Source organism: Rhinatrema bivittatum, chromosome 6 (genome assembly GCF_901001135.1).
Source record: "Rhinatrema bivittatum chromosome 6, aRhiBiv1.1, whole genome shotgun sequence".
In the NCBI taxonomy this organism is placed as follows: Eukaryota; Metazoa; Chordata; class Amphibia; order Gymnophiona; family Rhinatrematidae; genus Rhinatrema; species Rhinatrema bivittatum.
The window spans coordinates 50,376,321-50,397,674 of NC_042620.1; the positions used below are offsets into that span (position 1 = coordinate 50,376,321).

The 21,354-nt window shown below is 43.1% G+C and overlaps 1 protein-coding gene across 3 annotated transcripts in view; it reads left to right on the forward strand.

Moving 5' to 3' along the window:
• Positions 1-1,227: 1,227 nt before the first annotated feature.
• RAB3GAP1 (RAB3 GTPase activating protein catalytic subunit 1) overlaps positions 1,228-21,354 on the forward strand; it is a 182,788-nt gene continuing 162,661 nt past the window's right edge. The window contains exons 1-3 of one of the 3 annotated variants that reach the window (XM_029605371.1): positions 1,228-1,390; positions 1,478-1,533; positions 21,138-21,213. In XM_029605371.1, the coding sequence (XP_029461231.1) occupies positions 1,373-1,390; positions 1,478-1,533; positions 21,138-21,213 (150 nt within the window). In that variant the 5' untranslated portion in view covers positions 1,228-1,372. Of the gene's footprint in view, positions 1,391-1,477; positions 1,540-21,137; positions 21,214-21,354 lie in introns of all 3 variants that reach the window. The other 2 variants (XM_029605372.1, XM_029605373.1) reach the window with 2 other exon arrangements.

The window sequence follows — 21,354 nt, forward strand, 5'->3', positions numbered from 1 at the left end:
ATCCGTTATCGCCGCCAGTAGCACACCCAATAGCGCCACCTTTCATGGTGGCACTATTGGTGCGAAATCCGGCAGCGATAACACTGCGGTGATGCGATTGCTGCTGGCTTTCGCAGGCCCGCCCCGCTTTGCCCCCACCCTCCGTTACCGCAGGATTCACAAACCTGTGCGATATTAGAAAATCCAGGCCTCAGTCAGCTTCTGTGCACCTGAGTACTTGTGATTTCACAAAGTTAGTGAAACCAGTTCCAGTATCAGTATTATTTGAAAACAGTATTTGCAGATGAACCTTTCCTCTTTAACAATTTTGGGAGACCAGCATGAGCATGCTGAATGGCTCCATTCCCAGGCAGTGAATATATGTGTTTGTGAGGGACATTTTTTAATTACAGGCTGCGCAATTCTAGAAATCTGAGCCTTTTTCTTAGCCATTGTTAGATAAAAAGGGATCCTGAATAATTACAAAAAGAGTGAAGAGAGGATCTGCTGCTGAACACTACTATCCATTCCACCAATGGAAAATGAGGGAGGAGCCCTACCAGTGTGCAAAACTTTCTAGGCTTCTGAGCCAATGAGCTGACACTCTCCACATATGGCACTGTGGCATGACATCACCCACATGTGGGTCCCTTCTTCCTGCTTGTCCGTGGAGATTAGAGCTAGCAGGGAGGGAAAGGGAGCAGGAAGCCAATATTCGAAGGGGATAAGGATTGGAGGAGAGGAGGAGAGGAGGGGAACGAGAAAAGGAAAGCTGGCAGGAAGAATAGAAAGGGAAGAAGGAAAAGAGGAAAGACAAAGGAAAAAAACAGAACTGAAATAAAAGAAAAATGACACCATAGAAGTACAAAACAAAAAAAAGGAATAGAGACGAGCAGAAAATTAGGAAAAAGAGATACTGAGCCAGAAAAAGCCACAGACACCAAAAATATTGTACTGCCTGATAGAGGATATTAATTGAAAATAAAGTAGTTCCATGGATAGGGAAGAGAGAGTCTGTGTAGTCCCCACCTTCCCTCCATCTCAGGGTGAGCAGAACTCAGAAGGACCCACGTACGCAAATACACGTCAAAAACAGTTTTCTCGAATTGTCAGTATAAAAATTGTTGTCCCCAATCCCCTTACAACTGTTTGTTTGTTTGTTTATTTATTTATTTATTGCGGGAGTGTCTCTGATATAAATGACAGTCACCTCACCACAACCGCCCAGTTCTAGTCGGGGACTAAACTTTCGTTGAAGCTAAGGGAGAAACACTCATCACAAAGCGCCTCCCCTTATCCTCCGGCCCTGCCCTCCTCCACGCTCCCCCTCCCGGTGCCGATTACCCAGCGTGCACCGCGCACTCCCTCAACACTTCCCCCCGAGCCTTGCAAGATGGCGGCGGACAGTGATGTGAGTTCTCTGCCGCGGATGATTGGGGGAATTTCTTTCGCGCCTCCCGTGGGATTCCTATTTTAATGTCGCTTGTTTCTTTTCTAGCCCGAGTCGGAGGTGTTTGAGATCACGGACTTTACGACAGCTTCAGAGTGGGAAAGGTAAAGGTAGGCGGGGCGGAGGAGCTCGCAACCTCCACATCAGCAGCAGTCAAAACAAATACAAACGCGCTACGGGAGCCAACTTCTTTGACTGTGCTACTGGAGATAATTATAATTCAGCCTATTTAACAATCGGTGCTCTTATTTGCTATTAAAGCCATCTTGTTCATAGATTGTGCATGCAAAGCAGTACACAGGTTTACTTTCCATGTTGGAACAATTTAGCCTGAGTTTCTCTAGGTTAGATAACTATACAGGTGTCTATGAAAAGTTAGCAGTCTAATTCTGGTTACGTGTGTGCACTTGTATTGCACATTTTTTGCTAGGATTACAAAACAACTGGTTTTTGAATGTTTTCTCTTTTTAAAAAAACATATATAGGTAGAACAGAATTCTGGTACCCTTAGTCCCCACCTTCTTGGTAGTGGTGATAGTCCCACTAGCTTCTTCTGGTGTTGGCTGACTTACCCCCAGTTTGGGTCTAGTGCCAGCAAGGAGGAAGCCAATAAATAGAAAGGGAAGTGTGACAGCACCAGCTGGGAGAGAAGGAGCCAGCGTGGAGGAGATGGAGATTATCGATTTGGGGTAAGGGCAGTAGAAGGATAAAAAAGCACTAGGCAGAATATGTGGGGGAGAGAGTGTAGCATGTTGTATGTAGCGGGAGGGCAGGGTAGTGGAAAGCAGAGAATACAGTGACATTGGGAGGATGTGGGGGAGAGTTTGTAGAGGAGAAAGATCAGTGGCATTGAAGGGAGGCAAAAGAGTGCACTGGTAACGTGAGAAGGAAGGAGAGGAGAGAGCTTGAATATTGTTAGGCACTAGGGTTATCTCTTGCCTAAGAACATAAGAACGTGCCATACTGGGTCAGACCAAGGGTCCATCAAGCCCAGCATCCTGTATCCAAGAGTGGCCAATTCAGGCCATCAGAACCTGGCAAGTACCCAAAAACTAAGTCTATTCCACGTTACTGTTGCTAGTAATAATAGTGGCTATTTTCTAAGTCAACTTAATAGCAGGTAATGGACGTCTCCTCCAAGAACTTATCCAAACCTTTTTTAAACACAGCTGCACTAATCACATCCTCTGGCAACAAATTCCAGAGTTTAATTGTGCGTTGAGTGAAAAAAGAACTTTCTCCGATTAGTTTTAAATGTGCCACATGCTTACTTCATGGAGTGCCCCCCCTAGTCTTTCTATTATCTGAAAGAGTAAATAACCGATACACATCTACCTGTTCTAGATCTCTCATGATTTTAAACACCTCTATCATATCCCCCCTCAGCTGTTGCTTCTTCAAGCTGAAAAGTCCTAACCTCTTTAGTCTTTCCTCATAGGGGAGCTGTTCCATTCCTCCATGTCATAAGGAACAAGTTTATGTAGTTCTGATTGTACCCTATTGATTACTACCTGGATTTGTAGTTCTGATTGTCCCACTGATTTCTCTATGAAAATCAGTTCTTTTATAGACTAATCCAACTGATCCCACTTAGTAGTGGAATCAGAGGGTAATTTTGTAATATAGTGCATACGTTATACTAGTTTAAATTCATCTTTGAAAGCTACCCTGTCAAAACCGTGTGTACACAATTACTCCTTCTATTTGCTGCATGTGGTCTTGCAAAGAGAATTTGCGCATACTACTTTAAAAATCAAATAGCTTGCAAAACACCCCAATTCCCCCCCCTCCCCCCCCCCCCCCAGATTTCATTCCCCCTTTGCATGTGAAAACAGTATGTGCATGTGAAAACAGTATGTGCATGTAATTTTGCACTTATTGGTTGTGCCATTTTCTAAAGGACCATTCTCATGGGTAGAGCACTACGTTACCTGCAGAAATCCCTTTGAAAATTAACTGGAACTTAATTCCTCTATCATAGAAATGATGGCAGAAAAGGACCAAATGCTCCATCCAGTTTGTCTAGTAAGCTTATGGTAGTTTGTGCTGTGCTTATCTGTTTCCCAGACCATAAAAGTCAGCTTTAACTGACGCTTTCATACTTAATTCAGTATCAAGCACACAACCCAGATCTCTTGCTTCGAAGTGGAATCCATGATAAAAAAATTTGAACCCCGCCCCTCATAAAATTGACACCATTCCCACCATGGATATAAAAAAACTAGCTGACATAACCTCCCCTACTATAGCAAAAATAATTAACCTATCGCTTAATGAAGGCCTTATGCCAGACTCTCTTACAGGGGCTATAATTAAACCAATACTGAAGAAAAAAAACAGCGACCCAAACATCTTGAGTAACTATAGACCTGTTTCAAACCTACCCATGCTCGCTAAATTAATAGAAAAAACGATACAAAAACAACTAGCTGAACATTTAGACAACAACAGCATACTTTACCCCTCACAACACGGCTTTAGAAAACACTATAGTACTGAAACATTACTTATCTCTCTAACAGACAATGTATTACGTGGGTTTGACAGTGGGAAACACTACATTATGATATTATTAGACCTATCAGCAGCATTCGACACAGTAAATCATAACATACTACTTAACAGGCTTGAAGAAATAGGACTTCAAAACAAAACAATTGAATGGTTCAGGTCCTACCTAGACAATAGATTCTTTCAGGTACAGATAAAAAACACCATTTCAGACAAAATCCAGCTAAAAACCGGAGTGCCCCAGGGATCAGCACTTTCGGCGACTCTATTTAACATTTACATGCTGCCCCTATGCCACCTCTTAGCCGGACTAGGTATCATACATTACATATATGCGGACGACATCCAGCTAATTTTACCAGTAGACGAAACAACTGAAAAAACGTTGAACCTAGCAATGTTATACCTAGGCATAATTAAACAACTGCTGTGCCAAATGGAACTAGTAATTAACATTGAAAAAAACAGAATTCATACACCTTGAACGAAAAACAACTGAATTAACCCAGAATCCCATCAAACTCAGAAACAATCAGACAGTGGAACTAACCAAAAAAACTCGAAACCTAGGAGTAGTAATTGACAATGAAATCAACCTCAAACAACACATATCATTGAAAGTCAGAGAGGGGTATGCAAAACTAATGGTCCTTAGAAGGCTAAAACCACTACTAACCCAAGCGCACTTTCGAACCGTTCTCCAAGCACTTATTTTCGCTAGCACAGACTATTGTAACACACTCTTCCTTGGATTACCACATTCAACACTAAAACCACTCCAAATCTTACAGAACTCTGCAGCCAGAATCCTAACTGGAAAAAGCAGAAGGGACCACATCACTCAAACTCTTGCCGAATTACACTGGCTGCCAATCGAACAAAGAGTACAATTTAAAACACTTTGCACAATCCACAAGTTAATTAATGAAGAAAATACTGATTGGTTAAACACTGCATTAAGACTACATGTTCCCCAAAGAAATCTCAGATCAGCAAACAAAGCCTTACTAACCATACCCTCTGTAAAGACAGCTAAACTGACACAAGTAAGGGAAAGAGCACTGTCATTAGCCGGCCCTATATTATGGAACACAATGCCACCCGAAATAAGACTAATGAGGGATCAAAAACTCTTCAAAAAAAAGCTTAAAAACATGGCTTTTCAAAAAGGCCTTTCAAAGTGAGAATGGGAAATAGGTAGTACTAAGAAACAAGAAAAGGACTTATACGCACAAGCGAAAGTCACCTGAGAACATATGTTTTTATTTTTATTTTATCACACTTAAGTATTAAGTTATACAGTATACTGCATCTACGGTTAGCCCATAAAGGGAATTTTAATACGCTTTACATATAGCTTATAATATTGAATCATGTATCTGAACAACTGCGGCACCCCCTGGTTAAAGTACAATCTATCTCAAATTTATTTTTGTGCCTATTTGTAAACCGTTGTGATGGTATAGAAAAATTTTTTAATAAATAAATTTTATAGGAAGAAGCACAAGCTGAAATGTCTGACTCTATTTTTCCTGTAACTTTATTTGTAACAAGCATAATCTCGGTTTTAGTATTATTTAATGATAAAGACATGTGGGTAAGAAGCTTTTAATCGAATTATAATACATATCTCATAGTCTCAATGTATCATGGAGGGAGCCCTTAATGGGAAGAAGAGCAGGTAGCAAAACACTGCACGGAGCGGCAGTAGCCACAGAGGCATTCACGGAGCGGGATGCCAGTGGCCAGTGGTAGGTGTCCACCTTCACGGAGCGGAAGGATGGAGGGCTGTCATCTCCCAATTAAATAAAAAAAAACAAAAAACAAAACAGGGATGGGATCCATCAGGTCTAGAGGACGCATATAAAGAGCAGGTAGTAAAATACTGCACAGAGTGGCAGTAGCCACAGAGGCATTCACGGAGCGGGATGCCAGTGGCCAGTGGTAGGTGTCAACCTTCATGGAGCAGAAGGATGTAGGGCTGTCATCTCCCAATTAAATAAAAAAAAAACAGAAAACAAAACAGGGATGGGATCCATCAGGTCTAGAGGACACATATAAAGAGCAGGTAGTAAAATACTGCACGGAGCGGCAGTAGCTACAGAGGCATTCACGGAGCGGGATGCCAGTGGTAGGTGTCCATATAAAGAGCAGGTAGTAAAATACTGCACAGATCGGCAGTAGCCACAGAGGCATTCACAGAGCGGGATGCCGGTGGCCAGTGATAGGTGTCCACCTTCACGGAGCGGAAGGATGGAGGGCTGTCATCTCCCAATTAAATAAATAATAAAAAAAAAAAACCAGGGATGGGATCCATCAGTTCTAGAGGACGCATATAAAGAGCAGGTAGTAAAACACTGCATGGAGCGGCAGTAGCCACAGAGGCATTCACGGAGCGGGATGCCAGTGGTAGGTGTCCACCTTCACAGAGTAGAAGGACGAAGGGCATCCATCTCCCAATTAAAAAAAAAAAAAAGAAAAAAACAGGGATGGGTTCATGGGCTATAGGTATTACCAATTATTAGGCTTTTCAATATTTGATGATAGTTAATGTGACTTTCAAAGCATGCTTCACTTTCGGTGCATGTCCGGCATGACTCCCTGCTTCATTGACAGGGGAAAAGAAAGGCTGATACTTCACGCGTTTCCAGCATTGCCCTCTGCTTCATGGCAGAGAGCTATGCTGCCGCTTACCCAACTAATCAAACTTAATATTTCACTTGGAAGCAGCTCCATCACTGCTCTCTACATTAATAGTGGGGGTGAAAAGGGAATTAGAACATAAGGTTACTAAGAGCCAAGAGAAACAGTTAAGTATGAGAAAAAATAAGTGTAAGGCTTGCTGGGCAGACTGGATGGACCGGTTGGTCTTCTTCTGCCGTCATTTCTATGTTTCTATGTTTCTATGTAAGAATTTGGACGTCATCGGCAAACAAAAAGTTACTAAGCCCAACCCTGCAAGAAACCTACAAAGGGGGGCCATGTAGATATTAAATAGGGTTGGGGACAATGAAGAGCCCTGAGGAACCCCTGTATTTAAATCTACTCTATCTGATTCTACTGTTCCCAATTTGACCATAAAAGATCTGTTCGTAAGACAGGATCTAAACCAGGCTAATGTCGTATCTGTCAGACCAATTTCTTGGAGTCTTACTAGAAGAGCTTCTTGATTAACGGTATCAAATGCTGCTGAAATATCTAAGAGTATTAATAGATAAGATATGTTCTGATCAAACCCTCTTTGGATGGTATCGATTAATGAAATTAAGAGTTTCTGTATTGTGGTTCTTCCGAAAACCATATTGAGAGGGAAATAGCAAATGATTATCTTCTAAATACTCCATCAATTGTGTATTCACCACCTTCTCAAGTAGTTTGGCCAAAAAGGGGAGGATAGAGTTAGGGTGGTAATTTGCTAGAATATCCGGATCTAGCTGAGGTTTTTTTAAAAATAGGTTTCACTGAAGCACATTTCAGTGACTCTGGAAACAGACCCTCCTCAAGTGAAATAATAATCATAGCCACTCTTTTGACTATAATATCTTGAGCTGTTTTAAGATATTTTATAGGCATCTCATCTAAAGGATGATTGGCAGGCTTCATCCTTTTGATGAGATTAGTGACTTCAATAGATGAGACAGAATCAAACGTTGACCACTTTACCGAAGGATTCGTCGGAAGGATAATATTCTGAGGTGGTTGGGAATTAAGAACCTTTAACACATTTTGGATTTTGTTTTTAAAGAAAGATGCAAATTCATTACTTTTAATTTTTAGATTATCCCAAGAACAAGAAGAGCTTCTCATCTTAGTAAGCTCGGCTACATATGAAAATAGTATCCTGGGATTAAATTGAAATTTATGAATTTGGTCAGAATAGTAGTCTCTCTTTGCTGAATTAATGGCTTCTCTATATTGAAGCTAAACAAGTATCATTTTGAAGTTTATGCCACACTCTTTCTAGTTTCCTAAGTCCCCGTTTGAGTGTTTTAAGATGTGCAGAGATCCAAGGAGCTTTAGATTTAGCCCCTAAAGGAATCAATTTCTTAATCGTGGGGCATAATCTATTTACAAGGTCCACCATGGCCTGATTCCATGATGTTAACTGCCTCTAGCGTGCTTGAGGAATCCACTTTTTCTAAGGCTTCAAGAAGAATACTTAAGTCCTCTAATGAACAAGATTTTTAAAATTCAATTTCCATTTTATCATTAAAGCTGGTTTTCAATTGAGTATTTTTTAACGAAATTACAGCAGTACGGTAATCAAATAATGGTCAGACCAAGGGACCAGTCAACTATTAGGAATGGTAGTAGTTTCAAAAGCCTCATTCACAAACAAGTAGTCCAAAGTATGGCTTGCTTTATGAGTAGGAGTGTCAATAAGCTGAGAGAAACCCAGGGTTTCTAGAGTATTAATAAATGTCTCACAGCTAGGCGAACGTGGCCAAATATCTACATGTAAATTAAAATTGCCAATAATTAGTGCAGGGATAGTTGGATCTAGCATAGATGTAAAGAATTCAATAAGTGGAGAACAGTTATGGTCAAGAAGTCCTGGAGGCATGTATACTAAACAAATCTGTAAAAGACAGGATTTGTAAAAAGCCACCTCGTAACGTGCTGCTAAAACTACTTTTTGAAGTATCATGTGGTAATTTTTGTTGACCAGGAGTAAAAGACCCCCTCCCTTTTTATTTTCTAGCCTAGGGCTAGAAAAATATATCATATTCAGAATGGGGTAATTGATTAATCAAAACTGTATCCGTAGGTTTTAACCAGGTTTCTGGGATACCACAAATATCTGGTTTGAATTCTTTAAGATGGTCCAGAACTATTGGGATCTTTTTCCCTATCAATTGAATATTGAAAAAGGATAGGGACAGCATGGTAATATGATCAAATTTGATCTAAAGACTGGAAGGGGGACAGTAAGTAAATCCATGGCTCTAGCACTAAGCTTTCAAAAGGGAAACTTTGATAAGATGAGAAAAATAGTTACAAAACACAAAGGTGCAGCTGCAAAGGTTGAGTGTACAACAGGTGTGGACATTGTTTAAAAAAAACAAAAAAACCCCAACAAAACATCTTAGAAGCACAATCCAGATGTAATCCATGCATTAAGAAAGGTGGAAGGAACACCAAACAATTGCCAGTATGGTTACAAAGTGAGGTGAAAGAGTCAATTTTAGTCAAAAGCTCTTCCTTCAAAAATTGGAAGAAGGATTCATCTGAAGAAAATTAGAAAAAACATAAGCATTGGCAAGTAAAATGTAAAACGTTGATAAGACAGGCTAAAAGAGGATTTAAAAGAAGTTGGCTGTAGAGACAAAAACTCGTAATAAAAACTGAAGAGTATGTTGGAGATACCCCTTCCAGAGACAGTTTTCAAGGTGACAATTCAGATGAACTCACCCAACCTGGAAGATATAGTAGGCCAGATTTATTTATTTATTTATTTATTTATTTATTTATTTATTTAAAGTCTCTTCTATACCGATAGCCGTTCGCACATCGTATCGGTTCACAAAAAACAAAAACTTTTGGGCAGAGCCCTTACAAGTAACCGAAGAATACAATTAACAGGAAGAGGGATAATACTGAGAGGCATAACAAAATCAATAAATAAAAACAACAACTATAACATAATTAACAATGTACAAGAATCAGCGGTCATAAAGCATTCTTAGTCAGAAATCGGTGGATTGACCAACTGAAGAGTAATAAATAACTTGGACTGGATGGTATACATCCCAGGGTTCTGAAAGAATTAAAAAATGAAATTTCTGACCTATTATAAGTAATTTGTAACCTGTCTTTAAAATCATACATTGTACCTGAAGACTGGAGGGTGGCCAGTGTAACCTGATATATAAAAAGAGGGCTCCAGAGGTGATCTGGAAAACTGTAGACTGATTTCAATGCCGGGAAAAATTGTGGAAACTATTATAAAGAATAAAATCACAGATAGACATGATTTAATGGGACACAGCTACATTATTTTGAAGGGGTTAATAGACATGTGGCTAAAGGTGAACTGGTCTGTGTGGTGTATTTGGATTTTTAGAAGGTATTGACAAAGTCCCTCATGAGAGGCTTCTAAGAAAACTAAAAGGTTATTGGATAGAAGGAGATATCCTTTTGTGATATAGTGGTCTCTTTTAAGGTGGAAAAAGATAAACAGTGGATTGCCTCAGGGATCTGTACTTAGCCCGGTTCTTTTTTATATATTTATAAATGATCTGGAAAGAGGTGAGGTGATCAAATTTGCAGATGACACAAAATTATTCAGAGTAGTTAAATCTCAAGCGGATTGTGATAAATTGCAGGACCACCTTATGGGACTGGAAGATTGGGCGTCAATATGGCAGATGAAATTTAATGTGAACAATTGCAAGGTGATGCATATAAGGAAAAATAATCCATGCTGGAGCTACACAATGTTAGATTACATTTTAGGGAGTTACCACCCAGGAAAAAGATCTGGGTGTCATAGTTGATATGACATTGAAATTATTGGCTCAGTGTGCTGTGGCAGTCAAAAAAGCAAACATTATTAGGAAGGGAATGGCAAATAAAACAATGTTTGTTTATAATGCCTCTGTATCGGTCAGTGATTAGGCTGTACCTTGAATATGGAGTTCATTTCTGGTTGCTGCATCTCAAAAAATATATAGTTGCACAGATAAGGGCGAGCAATGCTCCTCTGTGAGGAAAGGCTAAAGAGGTTAGGTCTCTTCACCTTGGAGAAGAAATGGCTGAGTGGGGATAGGATAGAGGTTTACAAAATCATGACAGGACTTGAATGGGTACATTTGAAACGGTTATTTACTCTTTTGGATAATACGAGGATTAGGGGGCACTCTATGAAGTTAGCAAGTAGCACATTTAAAACAAATTGGAAAAAAAATTATTTTTCACTCAATGCACAACTAAGCTCTGGAATTTGTTGCCAGAGGATGTGGTTAAGGCAACTAGTATAGCTGGGTTTAAAAAGGTTTGGATAAGTTCCTAGAGGAGAAGTCTACAAACTGCTGTTCATCAATAGGTAATAGCCACTGCTTGTTGCCAGCATTAGTAGCATGGGATCTGTTTTTAATGTTTGGGTACTTGTGACTTGGATTGGCCACAGTTGGAGACAGGTTACTGGGCTTGATGGACCCTTGGTCTGACTCAGTATGACATATCTTGTGTTCTTATGAGCTATGGCAAAACCAAGCTGGGCTGGGGAAAATGGAAAGGTGTAGAGAGGCAGAAACAAAGAGAGATGGAGGAAAGAGAAACTGAAAACTAGAAGATGACAAGTTTGAAACGAAAAAATGGAACAAAATAGAACAGATGATGAAGAACAAGCATAGAAGCAAAAACTAATCAAACTAGAAGTATAAAAGGGTTGGAAAAAGATTTTACGTTTTGCTTAAGATTGCCTGCCTGTGTTTTCCCTCTACTGACTAATTTGGCTCAGCTCTTGGGCTTAGTGTTAAGTCAGAATTCTCAAGTATCATTCTGGTTTGGTTTGACTTATCCTGCTTTTAGGCTTACCACTATACTGTTTCATTTTTAATCCATTTTTTCCTAGCGTGTAGCCAGATGGACTCAGGACCAGTGGATTATGTGCTCCTCTGCTAGCAGATGGGAGATGGAGTCAGATTTCAAAGCTGGCTTCACCCTAGATATACCCCTGCAGTGACCTCAGTATTTCTCTGTCTCCTAGCAGATGCAGATGTTATCCCCACACTAGCACGGTGTTAGCGGGAATCCAGCACAAACAAATTGTTACCTTAACTTTAAGAAGATCGAGCCCCGCTCTCCTGCGGTGATATCCAAGATCCCTCAGAGGTGTGCCTTGGTCCAGTAGCCGGTTCCCGGCGTGGACTTAGCCGCAAAAGCGGCTGAAAGGAGCGGGTGCATAGCTGAGCGCAGCGGTGAAGGTTAAGCCCTCTCCCTCCTGCAGCTGGAGACCATTCCTGCACTTGGCCGGTAAGCACCGAGACCAGGTAAGTAGGAAACTTTAATCGCGGGAAGAAGAAGGGCTCCAGTGAGTCTTCCCCTGGTCCCCGTGTTCGGCGCACCTTACTGAAGTCATTATCAATCCGACAAGGTACAGGGGGCTCCGAACGGGTTGAGCAGCCTTGGATGGGCTAGGCCATGTTTCGGCTCAGTGGCCCAGCCATGTGGCGACCTTCGGTGGCGCCATCTTGCGCGCGGGGGGCTGTAGCACCATCTTTCCCTCTTCAGCTGTCGGTATGCGAAGGACAGGTTGCACTGCTTGGACGCACAACTTAACCGCACGCACAACTTCGCTCATAGCCGCGCACATAACAGCACGCATATCGAGGCGCATTACTTGTGAGCACCACATTCCCTGTGCGTGCCGGCTACCTAAAGACCATTCACAGAGGCAATGGCGTCGGAGGCAAAAAAGCTCAGACGGCACTCCCTTTGTACAGCCTGCCACATTAGAGCCACACAGCCTGACCTGGAGTCCTGCCTATGTCAACATTGTGAGAAAGCTCAGGGAGGACTAGATTCCCAAAAGTTGTCCAAGCCTGATCGGGAGGACGGGTCGGGAGCTACCTTTTCAGACAGCTCCCTGGAACCTTGCAATTCCAAGATGACGTCCTCCCCACGAGAGGACATGTCAATAACCCCTACTCAGACTACTCCTGGGATTAGTATGGATCCAGGAGCCTTCTCCTGGTTGGAATGTTTCCAGGGAGTACAAGCCTTTGTTCAGGCACAGTAATTTCCGGCCGCGACCCAGGTGGAACTCCAGCTGGGAACACCTGACCCTCCTGGTCTTGTTCGGGTGCCTCAAGACATGCTTCGCCTCACCAAGAGTTTCCCTGACAGGGACCCGAACATAAGAAATTGCCATGCTGGGTCAGACCAAGGGTCCATCAAGCCCAGCATCCTGTTTCCAACAGAGGCAAACTAGGCCACAGGAACCTGGCAATTACCCAAACACTAAGAAGATCCCATGCTACTGATGCAATAAATAGCAGAAGTAAACTTGATTAATAGTAGTTAATGAACTTCTCCTCCAAGAACTTATCCAAACCTTTTTTGAACCCAGCTACACTAACTGCACTAACCACATCCTCTGGCAACAAATTCCAGAGCTTTATTCTGCGTTGATTGAAAAAGAATTTTCTCTGATTAGTTTTAAATGTGCTACTTGCTAACTTCATGGAATGCCCCCTAGTCCTTCTATTATTCGAAAGTGTAAATAACCGATTCACATCTACTCGTTCAAGACCTCTCATGATCTTAAAGACCTCTATCATATCCCCCCCCTCAGCCGTCTCTTTTCCAAGCTGAACAGCCCTAACCTCTTCAGCCTTTCTTCATAGGGGAGCTGTTCCATCCCCTTTATCATTTTGGTAGCCCTTCTCTGTACCTTCTCAGTCGCAACTGTATCTTTTTTGAGATGCGGCGACCAGAATTGCACACAGAATTCAAGGTGCGGTCTCACCATGGAGCGATTATAGAGGCATGACATTTTCCGTTGTATTAACCATTCCCTTCCTAATAATTCTGAACATTCTGTTTGCTTTTTTGACTGCTGCAGTACCCTGAGCCAACGATCTTAAAGTATTATCCACTATGATGCCTAGATTTTTTCCTGGGTGGTAGCTCCTAATATGGAACCTAACATCGTGTAACTACAGCAAGGGTTATTTTTCCCTATATGCAACACCTTGCACTTGTCCACATTAAATTTCATCTGCCATTTGGATGCCCAATCTTCCAGTCTTGCAAGGTCCTCCTGTAATGTATCACAAACCGCTTGTGATTTAACTACTCTGAATAATTTTGTATCATCCGCAAATTTGATAACCTCACTTGTCGTATTCCTTTCCAGATCATTTATATATAGAAAAGCACCGGTCCAAGTACAGATTCCTGAGGCACTCCACTATTTACCCTTTTCCACTGAGAAAATTGACCATTTAATCCTACTCTCTGTTTCCTGTCTTTTAACCAGTTGTAATCCACAAAAGGACATCGCCTCCTACCCCATGACTTTTTTTTAGTTTTCTTAGAAGCTTCTCATGAGGGACTTTGTCAAACGCCTTCTGAAATTACAAATACACTACATCTACCGGTTCTCCTTTATCCACATGTTTATTAACCCCTTCAAAAAAATGAAGCAGATTTGTTAGGCAAGACTTCCCTTGGGTAAATCCATGTTGACTGTGTTCCATTAAACCTTGTCTTTCTATATGCTCTACGATTTTGATCTTGAGAAGAGTTTCCACTATTTTTCCCGGCACTGAAGTCAGGCTCACTGGTCTATAGTTACCCGGATCACCCTTGGAGCCTTTGTTAAATATTAGGGTTACATTGGCCACCCTCCAGTCTTCAGGTATAATGGATGATTTTAATGATAGGTTACAAATTTTAACTAATAGATCAGAAATTTCATTTTTTAGTTCGTTCAGTACCCTAGGATGCATACCATCCGGTCCAGGTGATTTGCTACTCTTTAGTTTGTCAATCTGGCCTACTACATCTTCCAGGTTCACAGTGATTTCGTTCAGTTCATCTGACTCACCAATTCCGGAGATGGTTTTCAGGGGTGATATCTCCCCAACATCCTCATTAGTAAACACGAAGTAAAGAATTCATTTAGTTTTTCTGCAATGGCCTTATCTGCCCTAAGAGCTCCTTTAACCCCTCGGTCATCTAATGGGCCAACCGACTCCCTCACAGGTTTCTTGCTTCGGATATATTTTAAAAAGTTTTTATTATGAGTTTTTACCTCTATGGCCAACTTCATTTCAAATTCTCTCTTTGCCTTTCTTATCAATGTTTTACACTTAACTTGACAATGCTTATGTTTTGTCCTTTTTTTCTTCAGATGGATCCTATTTCCAATTTTTGGAGGATTTTTTTTTGTCTAAAATAGCCTCTTTCACCTCACCTTTTAACCATGATGGTAATCGTTTTGCCTTCCTTCCACCTGTCTAAATGTGTGGAATACATATGGCCTGCGCCTCTAGGATTGTATTTTTAAACAATCTCCATGCCTGTTGAACACTTAACTTTTGCAGTTGCACCTTTCAGTTTTTTTCTAACCATTTTCCTCATTTTATCAAAGTTTCCCTTTTGAAAGTTTAGTGTTAGAGCTGCAGATTTACTTATTGTCCCCTTTCCAGTTATTAGTTTAAATTTGATCGTTATGATCACTGTTTCCAAGTGGCCCCACCACCATTACCTCTCTCACCAAATCCTGTGTTCCACTAAGATTTAAATCTAAAATAGACACCACAGATGACGATGGAGGCTCACTGGAGGTAGGGGAAATCTCTCCAGGCCTAGAACCATACAGAACCATGCTTCGCTTCTTCCACAAGAAAGAATTGCCAGCCCTGGTCTCCTACTATAGCGGAACCAAAGAAGAACCCCATCTTGGTGTCCCTTTGTAAGGCCTCTTGCTATTTCCCAATGCTGCAAGCTATCTAGGAACTGATTGACCTGGAACGGGATGCCCCAGAGGCAAATTTTAAAGGAAGTCGGGCCTTGGAACCAGCGACCAAGGAACACCTGCGTTTTCCGAAAGTGGATGCCACGGTCTGCACCATCTCGAAGCGAACAACCATTCCTGTTGAGGGAGGGGCAGCATTGAAAGATGCTCAAGGTAGGCAATTAGAATCCATCCATAAGCCTTCGACGTGACAGCAATAATGCTGCAGATCGCCTCTTGCTGTGCACTGGTGGCTCGCTCCTGCTTGCTCCTCTCGAGAGAAGCAGATAGTTCTGGAGTGGATGCCGGAAAAGCGATTGAACCTGCTGCAGCCTTCCTGACGGATGCAAGCTCAGACCTGGTGCATACCTCGGCCAGAGGAGCAGCCTCTGTAGTGGCGGCAAGAAGGCAGTTATGGTCTGCAGATGCGACCTCTAAGACTAACCTCACAAGAATGCCCTTTAAGGGATCTCCTATTCGGAAGCGAATTAGAGAAGTTAACCAGCAAGAGGGGCAAATCTCCAGTGCCTCGGCTACCGGAAGACAGAGGAAAAAAATCCCAGCGCCCTTCCCCCGGGAGACCTAAGGGCAGAGGCTTCCTATGTTTCCAACCCTATAGAAATTCATAGTTCCAGGCACCTCGGCCATCCGGGAGGACGCAGTCCTTTTGGCATCGACAACCCAAGAGAGGAACAGGTCTGGGGGCAGATCGACCTGAGCTTCCCAATGAGGATGGGCCAACCCATCCACAGGAAGAGGAAATAGGGGGCTGACTCTCCCTCTTCTACCAACAATGGATCGAGATCACGTCAGACAAATGGGTACTAAACATATGAGAAGGCTACTCTTTTTTTGGAATTTCGCAGCTTCCCTTGGGACAAATTTATGATATCACCCTGCCACGCCCACCTCAAGAGACTGGCAGTGGAATCCACACCGAGAAGACTACTCCAGTCTGAAGGCTATAACTCCGGTGCCTACACCCCAGCAAAATATATTTTATTGTGCCCAAGAAAGGAGTCATTCAGACTCATCCTGGACCTCAAGAACGTCAACAGTCATTTGCAGATCCTACACTTCCGCATGGAAACTATCCACTCAGTAATAATGGCAGTGCAACCGGGAGAGTTCCTAACCTCCCTGGATCTCTCCGATGCCTACCTTCACATCCCAGTCCATCACGACCACCAATGTTTTCTATGTTTCGTGGTGCTGGGCCACCATTAACAGTTCCAGGTGCTACCCTTCGGCCTGGCAACCGCCCCCAGAACATTCTCCAAAATTATGGTGGTTGTGGTGGCAACACTGAGGAAGGAAGGGATCTTGATACTCTCTCTTGGACGACTGGCTGATCTGGGCGAAGTCTTCGGTAGAGAGCCTTCAGGTGACCAGCAGAGTCAAGAACCTCCTGCAGGAACTCGGTTGGGTCATGAACATGGTCAAGAGCAGTCTGCAGCCCTTTCAGTCCTTAGAGTACCTGGGGAGCCATTTTGACACCAAACAGAACAAGTCTTCCTCCCCCGAGGAGGAGGAAACTGATGGAACAAGTACACCGATTGATGACCACTACGCGCCCCAAAGTTTGGGACTACCTTCAGGTCCTCGGTCTCATGACATCAATTCTGGAAGTAATACCATGGGCAAGGGCTCACATGCGGCCACTCCAACGCTGCTTACTATCACGCTGGAACCCACTGTCCCAAGACTACTCAATTTGCCTCCACCTACCAGCGGAGGTATGTTCTCAACTTCAGTGGTGGCTACAGGAAAGCCACCTAAGCAATAGTGTAAGCCTATCCCCACTGAACTGGATTGTGCTCTCCATAGAAGCGAGCCTCCGAGGGTGAGGAGCCCACTGTCAGGAACTGACGGCCCAGTGACAATGGAACAAGGAAGAGGCGGAATGGAACATAAACCACCTGGAAGCTCAAGTAGTCAGACTAGCATGCCTGCGGTTCAGCCACAGGCTTCAGGGGCAAGCGATTCGAGTGATGTCGGACAACGTAAAAACGGTTGCCTACATCAACTGCCAGGGAGGAGCCAGGAGCCAGCAGGTGTCCCTGGAGATAGGACCCCCCTCCCCCCATGGCATGGGCGGAGGTAAATCTACAAGGGATCTCAGCCTCCCACATCGCAGGGAAAGACAACGTCTCAGCGGACTTCGTCAGCAGAGAAAGCCTGGATCTTGGGGAGTGGGTGCTGTCGACCAGAGGCTTCCAAGTGATAATAAATTGCTGGGCCTCCCAGCCATGGACCTACTGGCCACATCTCTACATGCCCAAGTCTCCAGATTCTTCAGCCGCAGACGAGAGCCGCACTCCCTAGGGATCGTCACCTTCGTCTGTCCAAACCTGGCCAGAGGAGAACTACTGTACGCTCCCCCCCCCCCCCCCCCCAAATGGCCTCTACTGGGCAAGATGGAACACCACAGGGACTAGTCCTACTAGTGGCCCCGGATTGGCCCAGACGCCCATGGTACGCAGATATGCAAAGACTCCTTGCGGGGAGTCCTCTGTGCCTCCCTCCACACAGGGACCTTCTCCAGCAGGGCCCGATCCTTCACGAAGATCCATCTTGAGTCTCTCTTACGGTCTGGCCCTTGAGAGAACTCGCCTGAAGAAGCCCGGTTACTTGAAGGCCGTGACCACCACCCTGCTCCACGCATGGAAGTTCTCAACGATCTGGAGGATATTCGAAGCCTGATGCGAGGACTGCGGGGGTACCCCTTCAAACGGCCAAGATTCCAATGATTCTGGTATTTCCGCAGGACGATATGAAGGAAAGGGTTGTCACTCAACCCCCTCAGGGTTCAGGTAGCAGCCCTCTCCTACTTCAGAGCTGAAGTAAGCTGAATCCGTCTGTCAGCTCATCCGGACTTGGCCCATTTCCTAAAAGGAGTTAAGCAACTTCGACTACCCCTAAAGTGGCCGATCCCCCTATGGAATCTCAATCTGGTATTGGACTTTCTAGCAGGGTCTTCCTTCAGGCCACTGTGCAGTTTGTCACTACGCCTCTTAACATTGAAGACGGTGGACTCAGCATCCCGCCCACAGCTGCCCCAGAGAAGCACTGCAGAGGAGCCTGGGAAGCGAACCTCTAGACCAGCGGTTCTCAACCGGTGTGTCACGACACACTAGTGTGACGCCAAGAACACGCAGATGTCTCCACACTTCCCGGTCCTCCGCTGACCCAGCTGCTCCCCCTACTCAAGCGAAATAGGTCCTCCGCCCAGGTTTAAAATGCTGATATCCCGGGCGGAACGCGGCAGGACACCTGGAGTCAACAGCACCAGCATTCTCTCTTCTTCCCGTCCCCGCGGCCCGGAAGAGGAAGTGGTGAGCAGCAGGTGCATGCACAGGAAGAAGAGACCTTGCTAGTGCGCTCGGCATCAGCCTGAAGGAAAGAAGAGAGGCGCAGCCTGAAGAATGTGCAGCAGCCTGAAGAATGTGCAGCATGTGCAGCAGCCTGAAGAATGTGCAGCATGGCTCAGAGTAAAATTAGGAAGAATGTCAACCCCCCACAGCTGATGGGACTCCTTTCTCCACGAGGGCTGAAAACGAAGGAGGTTGCTGCTGTCTTTAGGTTGCCGCTAGTTTGGAGGGGGGGGGGGGGAGTGAGTGAATGAGCAAGCATGTGTGTTTGAGAACCTGTGTGTGTGAGTGAGATAGCATGTATGTGAATGATTGAGAGCCTGTGTGTGAGAGCATTAATGTAAATTTGTGATTGAAAACCTGTTTGTGTGAAAAAGTATGTATGTGATTGAGATCTTTTGTGTGTGAAAGAGATCATGTTGAAAGAAGTGAGACTGTATGTAATGTCTGAAGTAATGTAATGTCTGAATACTTATGTTGAATAATGTGTATGTATAAATAGAGCATGTGTGTCTGTGTGTGATTGAGGGAGCATGTGAGTATGTGATTGAGAGCCTGTGTGTAATTGAGAGAGAAAAAGAGAGAGCATGTTTGTAAGCATGTGAATGAGTCTGTGTGAGAGAGAAAGACAAGCATGTATGTGTGTGATTGAAAGCCTGTGTGTGTAAGTGTGAAAAGATAGACAGCATGTGTGTAAATGTGTAATTAAGAGCCTATATAAGAGAGAGAGAAAAGGCATGTGTATATGTGAATGATTGTGAGAGAGAGGAGAAAGTTGCAAGCAAACCACCCCTCCTCCTGCTAATTCAGAACAATCTCAGGACACCTGGATATCAAATGTTCCCAGGTATGCAGAGCAAAAATTTTTTTGTATCCTTATTATTTTTCATTACTGGGCCTTTGTATCTGCTATTTTGAAATATTTTATTGGTATCTAGAAATTTTTGATATGAGTTTAATTATTGGATATTCCATTCATCGGCTATTTTAAAATAATCTGTGATTTTTGTTAATATGGTTTTACTGCTACTGATTTTATATTTCTTGATTTGTTTTATAAGGATGGGTGATGTTTCTTTTTTCCTTTGTTACACTGCATACAGAGACTCTGGCTTGTTGCGGTTTCCAATTCAGTTTTTTCTGCATGCTTCTAGTTATGCGTTTTGATCTCTTTATTCTTTGTTAGGTGAGGGTCAGCACATGTGATTCAGGTGAGTTTTTCTGCTGATGTGTAGTTTCTGTGTAGGGCTCTTTAATAGCCTGACTTGGTCCATTTTCCTAATAGAAGATGTATTGGTGTCTTAAGGCCTAGTGTAATATTTTCAGTGTTGCCTTTTCTTAGGTAAGGTGGTTACTGTTTAAGTGCTGGAAATTGGTGCTGTTTTGGTGTGGGCTGTTTTCTATTTATGCAATTTCTGTTCAGACAGAATACGTATCTTTTTCTTTTATTTTTTATTTCCGCCGTGAATTGTAATGAGCAGTGTGTCACACGTGAGCGTGGTCTGTCAGGTGTGTCACGATGGGGAAAAAGGTTGAGAACCACTGCTCTAGACTATACAAATACAGGTAAGCCATTGCCTACCCTTAGTTCAGGGCACCCGCAGTTCGGCTGGTGTTGGCGTTATATTGGTTGAGTGCACTGGCAGTCTCCAGTTCTTTAATCAGTTTGAATCAGTTTAACCAAGTTTAATCAGTTTTAATCAAGTTGATTTAAGCAGTCAATATATGTTTCCATAATGGCTTTTCGAGGAGAATACTGAGGAGTTGAGGTCACTGCAGGGGTATATCTAGGGTGACGTCAGCTTTGAAATCTCCCATCTGCTAGCAGAAGAGCACATAACCCACTGGTCCTGAGTCCATCTGTCTACACTAAGGAAAACAAAATTATTAAGTAAGTAATTTCTCCTTTACCATACATAGGCAAAATACAGCAAACCCTCAGCTCATTCTCATTCACATATTACTAAAATGTGAATTGAAAAAATAATTCTTAAATGGAATTGTTCCGAAAACAAAAGTACCCCAGGGTCCATGTTTGAGGCTGCTTCTTAAGTACTTTGAGATACAAGATTTTCTCTTTGTTGAAAGAAAACCTTACATGAGCTGGCCAGGTTTGATTTCCAAGCTCCTCTTCTGGTTTTTGGGCTGGTGATGCTGTGGAGGCAGCGTTGACCTCTTGGCTGACTGAAGGGTGCACACGTTCATGCTTTCAGTGGAAGACTGGCACGGGGTTAAACATGGAGATAAAATCTCAGGTAGGAGCTGTTTCAAGCCCAGGAGAACAGGAGGAAGCTGCTGGGCCCCAAAGGGGTAGCTGATTTGCAGTGCAGTAAAAATACTTTCATTGTTTCTCTTTCAGATTTATTTCAAAAGTTGAAGAAGTTTTGAATGACTGGAAATTAATTGGACATTCTTCAAGAAAGCCTCCAGAAAAGGTCTGATATGTTAAAATTGTAATATTCACTAGAATCCATAATGGATGGCCCTGTGTAGTTTTATTTTTAAGTTTATTGTGCAAGCTGATCTGTTACCCTTTCCTCTTAAGACACTGTCATATAGGTGGCATTAGATTTGTT